The sequence below is a fragment of the Carcharhinus amblyrhynchos genome, chromosome 4 (genome assembly GCF_965287045.1).
Source record: "Carcharhinus amblyrhynchos chromosome 4, sCarAmb.v2.hapA, whole genome shotgun sequence".
Classification (NCBI taxonomy): domain Eukaryota; kingdom Metazoa; phylum Chordata; class Chondrichthyes; order Carcharhiniformes; family Carcharhinidae; genus Carcharhinus; species Carcharhinus amblyrhynchos.
Window position 1 is genome coordinate 15,950,283 of NC_137327.1, and position 17,156 is coordinate 15,967,438.

At 40.2% G+C, this 17,156-nt stretch overlaps 1 protein-coding gene across 1 annotated transcript in view; it reads left to right on the forward strand.

Annotated features, from left to right (window-relative positions):
* cotl1 (coactosin-like F-actin binding protein 1) overlaps positions 1–16,646 on the forward strand; it is a 28,336-nt gene extending 11,690 nt beyond the window's left edge. Inside the window, exon 4 of the mRNA XM_080186737.1 lies at positions 16,135–16,646. Within this exon, the coding sequence (XP_080042863.1) occupies positions 16,135–16,245 (111 nt within the window). The 3' untranslated portion in view covers positions 16,246–16,646. The remainder of the gene's footprint in view (positions 1–16,134) is intronic.
* Positions 16,647–17,156: the final 510 nt, after the last annotated feature.

Here is a 17,156-nt window from a genome sequence, read left to right on the forward strand (position 1 = left end):
GCATATTCAAAGCATATGTTTAAAGAGCAAATTAAAAAATAAAGAAGACATGTATGCTCCTAAGAGAAGGACGCTTGGCAATAATAAGCTAAGGTCATACACTGAAAGCAAGTAAGACTTTTTGAAAAGATTTCATAAATTAAAAGTGGATCATTCTCAGGGACATTGGGCTATATTGTAAACTATATCAGCTATGTAAAACTATATCAGCTATGTAAAGCTATATGTAAAGCTATGTAAAGCTATATATAAAGCTATATCAACTAAACAATTATTAGAAGACGATAGCAGACAAATTGTAGCAGCAATTGGAAAATCATTAAACAAGTGTAATAAAATTGTAGCACTTTTTCAGCTACTGAAAGATTCTTTTGGACAATTTGGATTCAATGGCTGAGATACTAAATAATTACTTTGTCTTCAAGAATAAAGACTGATGCAAGTTATGCTGTTAACTGTAAAATTATTAGCAAAATAGAAGAGAATGATATCTTGGAAGAATAAGGAGAGCTGGCCTAGAAATGCACCCAAGGAAATGATCCCAAGGAAAGGGATCGATTCTTTGCGAGCCTTGCATCTTTAATATCTTGTTGAACCCTTGTCTTCAATAGCTTGTTGAAGTCCAGACTCATCTCGTTAGACTGGTAGGATGTCGATATAATTATAGAACCAGTAACTATAACTTCAGGAATGGGTAAACTCTTTTCCAGCATCTTCTCGAGATAGCCTACATGCGCACTTGGATGTAGATAGCTTCTGGAAAAGGAAGTTATAAATGGCAAATTAGTGGCGGAGGCTAAACAAGATGCCATTGTTGGCCTGGACTTTCAGAATTTTGATTTGGTTTATTATTGTCACATATGTTAACATACAGTGAAAAGTATTGTTTCATGAACGCTATACAGATAAAGCATACCGTTCATAGAGAAGGAAATGAGAGAGTGCAGAATATAGTGTTACAGTCATAACTAGGGTGTAGAGAAAGACCAACTTAATGCAAGATGGGTCTGTTCAAAAGTCTGACGGCAGCAGGGAAGAAGCTGTTCTTAAGCCAGTTGGTACGTGACCTCAGACTTTTGTATCTTTTTCCTGACGGAGGAAGGTGGAGGAGAGAATGCCTGTGGTACACGGTGCCCTTAATTATGCTGGCTGCTTTTTCAAGGCAGCGAGAATTGTAGACAGTCAGTGGATGGGAGGCTGGTTTGCATGGTGGACTGGGCTGCATTCACGACCTTTTTAATTTCTTGCAGTCTTGGGCAGAGCAGGAGTCACACCATGATGTGACACAGCCAGAAAGAATGTTTTCTATGGTGCATCTGTAAAGGCTAGTGAGAGTCATAGCGGACATACCAAATTTCCTTAGTCTTCTGAGAAAATAGAGGCGTTGATGGGCTTTCTTAACTATAGCGTTGGTATGGCGGGGGGGACAGTGTGGGGAACCAGGACAGGCTGTTGGTGATCTGGACACCTAAAAAAAATTGAAGGTCTCAATCTTTCTACTTCATCCCTGTTGATATAGTACTCTTACAAGTGATTGTCTGCAAAATTGATTTTGTAGAATTGAAAAGAATTTGCTGCAGTGCAATAAGAATTGGCTTTAGGCAGAAAGTTGTTCACATATTTGGATCTATCTTCTGACCAATTATCATTGGTTCCCTGCAGGAACCAGTGTTGGGGTCTTTGCTCTTTACGTTTTTTGGTTTAATGTTTTAAGTTTTGTTTGTGATTTATTATTGTTTCTGGCAGTTCTCATTTAAGGGGCTGCCCCTTTTATTTCTCAGTTTATTTAATTTAGTTTAATTGTTTAACTCAAAAAAAGAGTTTGGGGACATTAATCAGTGTTTGTTAAATGTTGTTTACCTGCATGTGGGCAGGTCTAAATATACATCCAATCTGCAGGGAACAGAATTGAAACTAATGGTGAAGGAAAACATAGACAAAAGAGCTGAATCCATGATGAGAATGTGATTGTCTTTGACATCAAGGTGACGTTTGATCAAATGTGGCGTTAAGGAAGCCTTAGCAAAATTGAAGTCAATGGGAATCGGGGGAAAACTCTCCAAAGATGGAGTCAAACCTCTCGCAAAGGAAGATGATTGTGGTTGTTGGCAGTCAATCCCTGGGAACAGTCTGAGATTAGCTGTTCAAAACCTTGGTGTCACGTAAGACCCCAAAAGAACTCCGAACCTAATGTTCCTGCCATCACACCTGTTTCCACCTCTGTAACATTGCCTGATTTTGCCCCGGCTCAGTTCACCTGCTGTAGAAGCCCTCATTCATGCCTTTGATACGTCAACACTCTCTATTTCAACATTCTCCTGGCTGGTCACTCAAATGGTGCTGGAGGGAGAACATGTTGAAAGTAGTGGATGGGGTGCCAATCACTTGGATTGATTTGTCCTGGGTGGTATCAAGCTTCAGAGTGTTATTGGAGCTGCACTGATCCAGGAAAGTGGAGGACATTTCCTCAGCTCCAGGATATCATTGCAGAAGTTCCTCAGAATAGAGTCTTAACCCCAACCATCGTCAGCCATTTAATCAGTGACCTGCCCGCCATTATAAAGTCTGACATTAATGTTCAGCACCATTTGTGATTCCTCAGAGTCAGCAAGACTTCATTCAGGCTAGAGCTGGGAAGTAACCAGCAACATTTGAACATAAGAACTTAAGAAATAGGAGTAGGAGTAGGCCATCTAGCCTTTCGAGTCAGCCCCGCCATTCAATAAGATCATGGCTGATCTGTCGTGGCTCAGTTCCACATTCCCGCCCTCTCCCCATAACCCTTAATCCCCTCGCTTATCAAAAACCCATCAATCCGCGTCTTAAAAATATTTAGCGAGGCAGCCTCCACCACCTCAACGGGCAGAGAATTCCAGAGATTCACCACCCTTTGGGTGAAGAAGTTCCTCCTCAACTCCGTTCTAAACTGCCCCCCCTTTATCTTGAGGCTGTGCCCCCTAGTCCTACTGTCCTTTCTGAGCGGGAAGAGTCTCTCCACCTCTATCCTATCCATCCCATTCATCATCTTATACGTCTCAATGAGATCTCCCCTCATTCTTCTGAACTCTAACAAGTACAAGCCTAGTTTATTCAGCCTCTCCTCATAGCTCAACCCCCTCAACTTCGGTATCAGCCTAGTAAACCTCCTCTGCACTCCCTCCAAGGCCAAAATATCCTTGCGTAAGTGCGGCGCCCAAAACCGCACACAGTACTCCAGCTGCGGCCTCACCAATGCCCTATACAGCCGCAGCAAGACCTCCCTACTTTTATATTCAATCCCCCTCGCTGTGAAGGCCAGCATCCCATTCGCCTTCCTGACCACCTGCAGCACCTGCAGGCTGGGTTTTTGCGACTCATGCACAAGGACCCCGAGGTCCCTCTGCACCGTCGCCTGCTGCAGTGCACCATATAAATGTCAGGCCAGGGCCATCTAAAGTGAGAGAGAATCTAATCATTGCCCCTTGTCATTCAATGGTATTACCATTGCTGAATCCCCACCCCAATACCTTGTAAGTTACTATTGAGTTGGAACTTAACTGGACCAACCATATAAATACCATGGTTAAAGAGCAGATCAGAGTCTGGAAATTCTGAAGAATAATTCATGTTTGTAGATAGTGGACATGCAGTGAGTCCAGACTGTGATGGAATGCCCTTCAGTTTCCTGGATCAGTGCAGCTCCAATAACGCCCAGAAGCTTGGTACCACCCAGGACAAATCAATCCAAGCGATTGGCACCCCATCCATTACTTTCGACATGCTCTCCCTCCAGCACCATTGTAGAATATGAGTGACCAGTCAGGAGAATGCTGGAATAGAGAGTGTTGATGTATCAAAGGCATGAATGAGGGCTTCTACAGCAGGTGAACTGAGCCGGAGCAAAACCAGGCAATGTTACAGAGGTGGAAACAGGTGTGATGGCAGGAACATTAGGTTAGGAGTTCTTTTGGGGTCTTATGTGACACCAAGATTTTGAACAGCTGATCTCAGACTGTTCCCAGGGAATGGGATAGAATTGCTGGTTAGGACCAGAGGTTGGAGCGGAGACCGAAAATCTCAGTGGCTTTGTTCTTCCCAATTTTACTTAGACATCCAGCGCTGTGAGCAGAAAATCCCTCGATACTATAGCAACAATGGAAGGGTAGGGAGGGGTGATGATCGTGAAGTAGAACTGGGCGCTTCAAATAATGTTGCCAAAGGATAGCATGTCGTTGAGGAATAGGTGAAAGCCAATGATAGATCCTTGAGGAATATTGAAGGCAACCAGGCAGGAAGGAAAATCATTGCATGTTATTCTCTGTCTGTGACTAGTTAGATAAAACTGGAATTGGATGAGTGCAGCTCAGCTGGAGAAAAACGGTATGGTCAACTGTGCCAGAAGTTGCAGATAAGCAAAAAGGGTGAGAAAGGAAAATTTGCCACAGCAACATGGAATGTATGGAACATGGAAAATGGCAGGGACCGTAACCTGATTGCAGGAATTGAAGCAAGGGGTTCTGAGAAAAATAGGCAACAATACAGTAAGGGATATCCTTATGGCTGTGGAGGCATTACACTGACCCATCAATGATAGGACGTAATTACAACATGAGATGTTTATGTAGGTGTTAGAATGAATATAGAAATATATTTTAAGGAAGAATTAGTGAGAGTATAAATAAGATTGATGTATGGTTTGCATGCTGCTGGAAGGAAGGCTTTAGATTCTTAGCAATTGGGGCAGGAGGCATCTATTCAGAAGGGACATGTCACATCTCAACAAGAGTGGGACTAAGTGTCCTCATGGCAAGGTTCACCAAGTGTGATTATGGAGGATTTAAACTAAATTGGTAGGGACTTGGAATGAGCAACAGCATGTAGAAGTAGAGGAAAAAAAAGTTGCATGAAGGAGCAAACATTGCATAGTGTTAGAGAAGGAAACAGTGATATTACATAGGAGCAGCTCAAAGTTTTAAAGTTTTTAAAGTTTATTTCATTAGTGTCCCAAGTAGGCTTACATTAACAGTGCAATGAAGTTACTGTGAAAATCCCCGAATTGTGACACTCCAGCACCTGTTTGGGTACTTTGAGGGAGCATAGCCAATGCACCTAACCAACTCATCTTTCGGACTGTGGGAGGAAACCGGAGCATCCGGGGAAAACCCACGCTGACACGGGGAAAATGTCCAAACGCTGCACAGACAAGAACCCAAGCTGGTAATCAAACCCGGGTCCCTGGTGCTGTGAGGCAGCAGTGCTAAAAACTGTGCCACCATGCCACCCATCAAGAGGATTACAGAACTTTATTATGCCTGTATCTAAAAGTGCAAAGTGGGTGAATGAGGCTGGTGAACCACATGGGTAAATAGCCATATGGAATGCATGGCAATAATAAAATTGTGGCTTGAAATTGGTGAGTAATGTGTCTAATATTCAAGACTACAAAGTGATTAAAAGGAAGAAGGAAAAAGAGAGGTGGAGTTATCAGTACTCATTAGGGAAAGTGTGGTGTTCAACAGTTAAGGATGTCCTTAGAGGGGACAGAGACAGAATCCGTTTGGTTAGAGCTGAGAAACAAAAAAGGGTATGATCACCATACTGGGGATAGTCGATAATCCTCCAATAGTTAGACAAAGAGGAGCAAATGTGCAAGAATTATAATTATGACATTTGTAAGCTTTACTGATTGTGATATGTGAAGGGAGAGGAAGTTGTGAAATTAGTTTAGAGAGAACTTTCTTAATCTGGGCCTAACCAGGGAGGAGACATGGCCCATCAAATTTCTCTGTACTATATCCAGCTAAGTACCAATACCTGTTTGGAAACAATTGAACTTGTGGTCATCGTATCATAAGATTGAGATTACCAATGAAGAATAGCAAGGAGCAATCTAAAGTAGAACATCCCAATTCGGGTGGCATTGGGGCAGCACAGTGGCACAGTGATTAGCACTGCACCTCTCAGTGATTAGCACTGCACCTCACAGTGCCAGGGACCCGGGTTCAGTTACGGTCTTGGGTCCGTAGTTTGCACATTTTTGCCATGTCTGAGTGGATTTCCTCTGGGTTCTCCAGTTTCCTCCCACAGTCCAAAGATGTGCAGGTTAGGTGGATTAGCCATGCTAATTTGCCCCCCAGTATCAGGGACTAGCTGAATAAATACATGGAGTTACGGAAATAGGGTGTGGGTGGGATTGTTGTTGGTGCAGGCTTGATGGGCCGAATGGCCTCCTACTGCACTGTAATGATTCTATGATCTATTCTAATTGGAAGAAAGCTAATTTCAATGGTATGAGTAAGGATCAAGCCAGGTAAAATTGAACCAAAGATTGATGAGAAAAACTGATGCGACAATGGGTGATCTTCAAAGAGGAGATACTTCAGGTACAAGCTATATAGGCCCTAACAAGGAAATCAATGCTAGGGCTCCTTGGATGATGAGCAAAATGGAGAACATGATGAAACAAAAAAAGAGAATGCATGGTTCATGTTGTTTGATGAATTCAGCTAAGATCCAGATCGGATATAATAAATTAAGAAGGAAAATTAAGGCACTGTCAAAAATGAGAATAGAATGATGGTTAACATGAAGGTAACCTAAAAATCACCTTGCATATCAATAGTAAGAGATGGAGTGAGGGCCTATTGGGAACAGAGAGCATGATCTATGCTTAGAGACACAGAGGATGCGGACAAAATATTAGTAAAATGGAAATGGTGGAAGTAACAGAGGAGGTGAAACATTGATATGAAGGATATATGGAAAAACTGGCTCTGTTTAAGTGGATAACTCACCTGATCCAGATGGCTTACTTCCCAGGTCACTAAAGGAAGTAGCAGAATAATTCTCTAGTCTCCCCTAGTTTGGAGGAAATGTCAGAGGATTGTAAAGTGACAAGAAATTCAAGAAAAGATGTTTGCAATGTTTGACTAATCCAGGAAAATGATCAACAGGTTCTTGTAGAAGGTCGATTAATTAAGACCCAGCATGAATTTGTAATAGTGGATGGTGCTTTACTAGTATAATTTTTTTTTGATGAAGTAACATAATGTGGTTGAAGAAAATGCACTGGATGTTGTCTATATAGATTTTAAGAGCCTTTAACAAAGTACCATGTGAAAGGCTGGTTAACAAAATTAGGACTCAGAGGAGGAACAATGCTAGTTTAGATTTTAAAAAATGGTTTAACAACTAAAAATAGTTGTGGTAAATGGTTGTTTTTCAGACTGGAGGATGTTAGTGGTGATATTTCTCAGTCCTTGAAGCTTTTGCCTTTTTAGATAGAAATGACTTGGATATATTACAGCAAAATTTCAATTTTCTGACAACACCAAACTTGGAGGTATGGTTGAAAGTCAACTGCAGCAGGACTTTGGCAAGAAGAGTGAACAGACAAGTAGCTGATGAAATGTGAAGGGATGTACTTTGGCAGAAGGATAGGGATATATCTTTATATCCCTGTAAGGATAGGGAAAGACAGTGTTGACTAAATGGCACAATTCTAAATCATGGACAGGGAGTGGGGGTTCATGTGCATTGTTCTTTGAAGGTGGCAGAACATGTGGAGAAAGTTGTAGCAAAACATATGGGATCTTGCTCTTCATGAATAGAGCTATTAAGTACAAAAGCAGCAAAGTTACCTGACTCTGATTAGAACTCTACCACAATATTGTGTCCAGTCCTGCATAACTTTTCAGGGAGGATGTGAAGGTGCTTGAGGGTGCAAAGGAGAGGCATTCCAAGAGGCATTTTAGCTACAAGATTAAGTTGTAGAAGCTGGGCTGGCTCTATGCGGAGGAAAGGAGAATAAGGAAAGATTTGATCAAAGTGGACAAAATGATGACTGATTTTGATAAGGTAGACAAAGAAAGACTGTTCCTGTTAGCTGATATTACAAAGACGAGGGGGCACAGATTTAGTTGAGATGTGAGGGTAATCTTTGCACAGTGGATGGTAATGACCTGGGAGTGGTGGAACTGTAAAGACTGAATGATTTCAAAAGGATCATTTAAAAAATTCATTTACAGGATGTGGGCATCACCGGCTAGGCCAGCATTCATTACCCATCTGTAATTGCTGTTGAGAAGGTGGTGATGAGTTGCCTTCTTGCACAGCTGCAATCTATGTTGTAGAAACACCCACAATGCTGTTAAAACTGGAGTTCTAGGATTCTAATCCAGTGACGGTGAAGGGATGGCAATAAAGTTCCAAGTCAGAATTGTGTATGGCTTGGAGGGAAGTTTCCAGGTGTTGATGTTCCCATTTATCAGCTGCACATGGCCTTCTAAAAGGTAGCGGCCTAGGTTTGGAAGGTGTTGTCAAAGTACACCTTGGATACTTGAGTGAAATAAACTTGCTGGACTACACGAATAGGATGGGTAAGTAAGACTGGTTGGATTGCTCTCCAGAGAATGGACCTCGACGTGATGGGCCAAATTGGCTCTTGTGCTATTTCTGACAAAATGGGGATTGAATTCCATTGTACACCTGGTGCAGTTATCCTTCATGTTACGAACGTACACATGAATTAGGAGTAGGCCACTTGGCTCTTCTTGTTTGCTCTACCATTCAATTAGATTATGGCTGGTCTGACTGTAATCTTGATCCCACATTCCTGCTTACCAGATAACTTGTCAATCAATTCATCTAACTTGGCTTTAAAAATATTCAAAGGCTCTGCTGCTGCTTTTTGAGGAAGATTTCCAAAGACCCACAACCCTCAGAGAAAATTTCTCCTAATCTGTCCTAAACGGGTGACCCCTTATTTTTAAACAGTGACCCCTGGTTTTAGCTTCTCCCAACAGAGGAAATATCGTCTCCACATCCACCACCGCACCCTTCTAAACTCTAACAGACACAAGACTAGACTGTCCAACTTTTCCCAATAGGACAATCTTCCCATTTTAGGTACTAATCGAGTAAACCATTTCCTGAGCTGCTTCCAAGAGATTCATATCCTTCCTTTAAGTAAGGAGACCAGTGCTGTACACGGTACTCCACATGTGATCTCATCAATGCCCTGTACAACTGAAGCATAACTTCACTACTTTTGTGATCACTTCCCCTCACATACTAACCTTTTTGTTATTTATGCAGTAGATCCCTCTGAATTTTTGGCCTCTGCAACTTTTCGCCATTTAATATTAAACTTGTGTTTCTAAGTGGAGAATTTCTAATTTTCCGAAAATATACTCTATTTGCCAGATCTTCACTGATTTAATATTCCTTTGTATCCTCTTTATGTTCGCTTCACATTTTTTACTTCCCTACCTATCTTTGTCATCAGTAAATTTAGCAACCATCTGGTCACATCATCCGAATCATCTTGTAAAATTGTAAAAAGTTGAGTCCCCAGCATTGATCCCTATGGCACATCACTTGTTACATCCTGCCAACCTGTCAAAAGCCCATTTATGCCAGTTCTGGCTAGCTAACAGGAAATGATTTTCTATCTGTGCTGATATGTTACCCCCTGCCCCAAGAGCTTTGAAATGTTTCTTCAGGGGAAGACTGCAGTTGGTGGCAATGCCACGTATACAAAAATTGAACTTGTTTATTCTAAATTTAGCTTTCATATTTCCATTTTCTTGGCCTATTGTGTGGCTTACCTTGAATTTGTGTGGGTGGCTCAGCTGTCTAGCTCCACTTTCTCAACCCAAGTGTTAAGCCTCCCTCCTTGTTTCTACACACCTCGGATTACTTTTGACCTCACCTGAGTAGTGGAATCTGATTCAGTGCATTTAGACCATTAGACATAGGAAGGAAAATTAGGCCACTCAGCCCATCGAGTCTACTCTGTCATTCAATCATCACTGATATTTTTCTTGTTCCCATTCTCCTGACTTTTCCCCATAATCCCGATCCCCTTATTAATCATGAACCTATCTATCTCTGTCTTAAAGACACTCAATGACTTGACCTCCACAGCCTTCTGCGGCATAGTTCTACAGATTTGCTACTGTCTGGCTGAAGAAATTCCTCCTCATCTCTGACTTAAAGGATCGTCCCTTTAACCTTTTACCGTTCTTCAAAATGGATTTGCAAACATTTAGTTCTTCGTGCATTTGTGAACATTAAAGTGATGTCTGCAATTATTCTGGATCCCTGTCTTTCAAAACTAAGTTTTAGTTACTGAATATTTATAATTTAAATTGGTTACATGGAGTTAGCTATGTCAGTAATTTTGAGTTCCATTTCACACAAACTTGAAACAGTTCCATGTTTGTGTACTTGACGTCAATTTGAAACCACATGATGGCTAATTTTGACATTTCTTTTGACTTGCATAACTGCAAGTCTTGAGAAATCTTTACTGAAGATTAGTTTTCAGAAGGTTTCCAAGTCCCGAGATGTGTGGGGAGGCTGGAGGAGGAAATTGAACTTGTTGGCACTTTGCTAATCTGCTCACTTCAGGATTTCCAATGTAATAATATAGTTCTCCACTCACAATTCCTCAGCATCTGGGCAAATGAGAATTCACCACGATGGAGAGGAAAATCTAGGCCTTCAAGTCTAAATTCATAGCCTTGGTCTATTATAGAGCAGCCCCTTGAGCAAAATCTCCATCACTAGTAACAAGTACATATTCTCTTTATCAAGGTTTTTGTCTGATACAATTTCAGTGTTGAAATCATTTACTAAATGTATTGTTTTCTTGTGAAGATTTGAAAATAGAAATGAATGCTGTTCCTGTTAAAACTATGCTTGGAGAAACAATTTTAGCAAAAAAAATTGTAAGTGAACTCTGAAAAGTGAGCTGCTCCTGTTGTCAAAGTAAGCTATTGTGGATGACAAATTGGTGACAAAGGAAAGTGCAAACAATAATGTATAGGTCAACCAATTAGAGGACTGGATCGGATGCACAAGTGGGCTAATGATGAGTGGCAAATTGAATTTAATGTGGACAAGTGATGTGTACTGAAACTAGGGATATGTAATTGGGTCGGAGTCGCAATTAACTGGCTTCAACCTAATAGCAGGACCTAGGGATATTGGGAGGATAGTTCACTAAATCAATAGTGCAATGTGTAGCAGGAATGGTAAGCAGATTTTGCGCTGTGTACCCACATGGATGAAACATAAATCCTAAAAGGAGATATGCCTATCCAAGGCACTAGTACAACCATTACTAGAAATGGTGTACTTTTTTTTTGTCAAATGCATTAAGCAGAAATATCATACATGAAATTAAGTGGTATTTATTTTAAAATAGACAACCTAGCTTCAAGTAGGTGTGCTATTTGGAGGTTGAAAACCCTGGAATTTTTCAATGGGGAAGAGCAGGCTCAAGTTGATTCTAATCTTCAAGGTGAATTGAGCTTGCCAAGAAGTTGAGAGCCAGGAAAGATGGCCTCCAGTTTGGGGGTGAGATACAGATTGTTTAAATGTATTTACTTCACAAAGGGTAGTGAATGTAAGGAAGGAGTGGAGGCAAATTGCAGGAAGTGGTGGCAGAGGGGCGGGGGGAGAAAATAAATAAAATCCGATGTTTTGAGTGTGTTAGTTTTGCGAGGAGAGTAACCTCTGAACCTGCAAACTTTGTGTTCCTCAATGTAGCTGATTTTCTTACCTATGTATTCTCTCTCCTGCCTGGTGCCCTGTAATGCTGCTACAATATGCTGAAGAATATGCTATTTTGTAAAGGCAGACATATGTCGATAGCTTTTTTTTTACTTCCCACATGCTGCCAATCTAATTATTACCATCATTTTTCGATATTTAATTTATAATTTTACTGTAATCTTACTTGTAACTTGCAAAGGACAAATCAGACATTAGTAATTTGGGAAGTAAATAAATGTAGCAAGCAATTAAAGTTGTTTTTTGAAACTTCAGTTGTGATCTGAGTATTGTATTTGGGTAGAGGTCCTTTTTAAAACGTTGGGTCCATGTTTTGTGCTGTAGAAGAACAATTTGTATTCATTGTACAGAGTGAATTAACATGAATGTCAGGACTTGGTTAGCAAAAGGCAACCATTCTGGCTCTTACAATACCGCTTTTGTAACCAGCAATAAATAGGTCTAAAAACAGATGGCCTGAATTTATAAAAGACTGAACTTCAGTAAATACACTGCTTAAAACCCTTGCACTAAATGTGTTAGCATTTCACACAAGTTTACTGCTTGGACTTCTGTCTCCAAACTTGGCGCATTCACAGATCATTATGTCTGCAAGCTCCATGACCTAATACTTCATGACTCAACCTGCACCAACATCACAACAACAGCAGCTTGAATGTATTAAAAAGTAATGATAAAGCTAAAATGTGATGCTGAGCCACGAAAGGAAATATTGGATCAAAAGCCAAGGTAAAAAGCTAGGTTCTAAGGAGCTTCTTTAAGGAGGTGGGGTCCCAGAGCCTGGGGCCTCAGCAACTGAAGGCACAGCCAGCAAGGGTGAAATCTGTAAAATCAGGGATGCTCAAGGCCAGAAATAGTGTTGATATTTCATGGCGGGGAGGGTTGGAGGTGACTAAATAGAGAAGACATGGCCATGCAATGATCAATGAGGAAGGGAACTTTAAAATTGAAACATTGCCCAATCTTTTCAAACAATGTCTCAATGCGGGTGAATATGGGTGAACCGGACGTGATAGATACGGACCGCAGAGTTTCGGCTGACTTTGCATTTATGCAGCATAGAATGTGGAAGACCAAGGAGCTGCACTGGAATAGCCAAATTTGGAGGTTAAAGGAAAAGGCATGAATAAAGGTTTTAGCAGCAGATAGCTGAAACAGGGGCAATATTTTGGAGGTATATCATGAGCTGGAAGCTCATCTCAGACATCCAAAGTGACATCCAAGATGTGGGCAGACTGGTTTAGTCTCCAATTTTTCCATGGAGAAGTTTGGATTTGGAGGTGAGGGAATGGAGTTTGGAGCAAGAAAATTTATTTTGTGAATTAATTGTGTACAGTTAAGTAAAAACATTGTTCCTAAATCACTTCTCAACACCATGTTGATGTAACTGATCTGTCTTGGGACTGAGGCTTTGACAAAGGGTCATCTGGACTTGAAACATCAGCTCTTTTCTCTCCTTACAGATGCTGCCAGATCTGCTGAGATTTTCCAGCATTTTTTCTTTTGGTTTCAGATTCCAGCATCCGCAGTAATTTCTTTTTATCCTGTCTTGGAATTAATCCTGCTTCTCATTTAGTTCTGTTCGCAACAGAATATAGCCAATTCTTTTTTGATTGGAGTGGTAACAGATTCCCATGAAAGGAATCTATTTATTTATGCATGGAAATATTTCTGCAACTTGTGCTTGCAGAAGATATTCTATATATAACAGTGATTGTATTTTTTATCAGGTGAATTTGAGCTTTTCACGTGGCAGCAGGTGAATTAATCAAGAATCAAGCTGCACTTTGAATGTAAAGTTATTCATTGCTCAGACACAACTAAGGAAATAGAGTAAAAAAAATACATTAATTAAACTGTGAATACTTACTGCCAGCGTATAATGGGTTGGTCAGGTGGGCAGAAGTGGCATTTATGCAGAGCAAACAAAGAGAATACACAAAGGATACAGAAACGTGTAGAGAACAAAGGGTCCTTGCCATGTCTATGGTTTCTAGAAAGCAGCAGCAAAATACCCATTGCTGAAACCTCCACATCGGTGACTTTTGACTGGACTAACTTGTACTGTGGCTAGAAGAACAGGTCAATCACTTGTGATGGTCACATCCCAAGTCACAAGGAAAGGTAGATGAGGTGGTTAATACATGTGGCAAACTTTCATTATGAACTTATACATGCTAGAACTCTATAAAATATGCGTGAGGTGCAGCTGGAGTATTGTGCGCAGTTTCGGTCCATTTTGGAAAAAGGGTACAGAGGGAATTTGCAGGAATTTTGCAAGGACTGGAGAGGTTAGGGTTGGGGTTAGGTGTTTTGAAACAGAGGGGGTAAGGGAAGATTTAATTAAAGTGTATATAACACTTGAGTCTCCAAGGAGATAATGGGCAGGGGCATAGATTTAAAGTGATTGGTGGAAAGATTAGAAGGGAGTTCAGAATTTTTCTTTCAACTAATGGGTGGTTGAAGTCTGGAATTAATTGCCTGCAAAGGGTGGTAGAGCTAGAAACCTTAGAATGCATATTAAAGTTTGTTTTTTAAATGTGAAGTTGCTGTATCCTACAAGGCTATGGACCAAGAACTGGAAAGTGGGATGAGATATGATAGCTCTTATTCAACTGGCCCAGAGAGTGGGATAGCCTTCAACTGGCCTACACAGTGGGTCGAATGGAAGCCTCTGTGCTGTAAACTTCTGATATTCTAATTCTTTGCAGAATGTGAACTGACCACACCTCTTCTATACTGGATGTATGTTCAGCTCAATCCTTGTATATTCCTTTTGTACTCTTTCTAATGAGATCACATCCTTCCTCTAACATATCCAGAACTATACACAGTGGTATAGCTATGACCTTGTGTTATATATAGTCCTATATGTGATGTATAGATTGCCATTGTACCAATCAGCCCAATAGCATACATTTAAATTAAGCAATGCAAATGTTACAATCAAACTTTCAGAACAAATAGGGAAATGCATTAAACAACTTGCATCGCACAAGTTTCTGAAGTTCTTAATATTCTTTGTAATTGAACAGCAGTGAATGACACCATTTTAGACATTGCATGTTTAGTATATTGTCTCCTGTTCCTATGATAGCGATCTAATGGTCAGCTCTCATTCTGCGTAGAACTATAAAATCAGAAATTTCCAAGAGGCAATCATTTGACCAAGGCAAACTGAATATATACTATCTATTGTCTTCTCACGTTCCATCTCTTGTTGGCAATGCACTGGTCTAAAATAACACAATTGTGCACTATCATAAAACATCATTGATTCCCTTAAACAGGTTACCATTATGGGCCTAAATTTCATAGAGACAAATTGCTTTCGGGGGAAGCCAATATAACTGATCCAACAACCTGGACAAAAACTCTTGGTTCCCAATGCTTTTTAGTATTATTGCCAAGTTAACATGCAAGAATACTCAAGTGTTATTGACCTTGTGAAGGTTCAACTTGTTTGCTAGGATAATGCATTTTATAAAGAGGGTGAACTTTGTACACTTTGTAACATTCCTGTTTAAATTTTTGTGCATGTAATCATTTCCATTTCCCAATGGTTTTGAAAGTGAAGCTATGTGTTAGTTGGGAAGAAAAGGCTGGAAGTGAACAGCAGATTCTATAGTAGATAGTGCTTACCATAAAATGAGTCATATGTGCCAAATTGGAGCATAAGCTGTGCACAGGAAAGGCAGAAAAATAGTTGGATTTAGCAATGTGGTCATCCTTGTCTAGATATGTTTGTTATGTATGTGTGAGGAGCATAAAATTAATATACTAGCAAACTTTTTTTTTGCAACTCTGTTCTAGTAGTCACTAATCCATAAAGCATTTCATTATTTTTGATATGCAGCTTAAATATTTATAGAACTCTTTGTCCTTCATATCATATTTTCCTGATATCTGTTTTTGAAATTGCTTTTGCAGGTTAGTTATTGGCTGTTCCAAATGCCCAGCTTTTTTTCTTTAGAAATTCAGTTTTAATGTGCATGAAATTTTAGCTACAACTAATTAATTTGTGAAACATTCTGTTCAGAGTCCTTGATTAACTGGGGTAATTTAATTCTACACCTATTCTAGAATTTTAAGGGAGACAGTCATGTAATGGACTAATAATCCTGAGACCCAGGGTAATGTTCTGGAGAGATGGGTTCAAATCGCCCCATAGCAGATGTTGTAATTTGAATTCAATAAAAATCTGGAATTAAAGGTCTAATGGTGATCATGATATCATTGCCAAATGTAGCAAAGGCCTACCTGATTCACTAACGACCTTTTAGGGAGGGAAATCTGGAGTGACTCTAGACCCACAGCAATAAGATTGACTCTTAAATGCCCTCTGGAGTGGCCTGGCTGCCACTTAATTTTAGGGATGGACAGTAAAGACTGACCCAACCAGTGATATCCACGCCTCATGAACGAATATAAAGAATGAAATGGGAAATTTATAACAAGTTGACTTGCTGATGTGCACTAGGATTACGAAATGCTTTGAAGTGTGGAGTGAACGTGTGCTGTTTTGAAATCTTTAGTTTTGTTATTCACCAAGAGTCTTTTTTTAATGTCTTGTAGAACTTTGCTAAGGAGTTTGTCATTTGTGACCACCAAGAGTTGGCTGAGGAATACATCAAACAAGAACTAGAGAAAACTGGAGGAGCCAATTATGATGCACAACTTGAATGAAGGGTATGGGCAACATTCGACCTGCTGCTTGGCTATAGGATGTGGAGAAAATTCGATGACCGTATAGTTGCATCTCTACCCACATCAACCCCAAGGGACTAGTAGTCACTCAGCTTCACGAATGCCCTCTTTAATTTAGTTTGGAGGTGCATGTATGAGTCCACCGGCACAGTCAAAAGCTTTTCATCAATTTGTTGGTTTGCCTTTTCTTTGTTTAAATTGTGGTTGACATAAATATTTGTTCCCAATGGTCCCAGGAGAAGATCTCTTATTTTGTTTCAAATTTTTATATGCAAGTTTGCCAAGGCTCCTTGTTCTGGAAACATGTTAAGTGGTGGGCATGGGGGAAGGGGGACCGATGATGATGATGCATTCTCAAATAAATTTTTTTCAAAAATGAAGCCACTGGTGTTTTCTCAATACTTTGAACGAATCAAGAAATACAATTTATTAACCTTCAGAATCGTGCTTTATAAGACTTTATTGGCAATGGTTGCTGCAGCAACTGTAACCTGTTGGGACTGAGCTTTCTGGAATGAACTCGATATCTTCACAATCCAATCCAATGACGTGATATTAGATTAATTTTGTCTCTGCACCACGATGGGAAACGGTTATCCAACTGATTGCTCTATTCAGTAATGTTGCTGAGCAAATTGGTAAAGTTCCAAGGATTTAGAGTTCAAATTCCATTCACTGATGTGTAGAAGCTAAAAGTTGAACGACGTGAGCTATTGCCAATTATCCATTTATTAGAAATGGACAGTATCATCCTGGTGTCTTGGTGTTCAAAAATCCATTTGCATTTAAGCTGAACTTGAGGCCTTCCTGATTTTTTCCTCAGTTATGATTTTGTGTTTATAGATGCCTGATGAATGGTTGTTCAGGAACTGGCCTTATAACCATTGTTA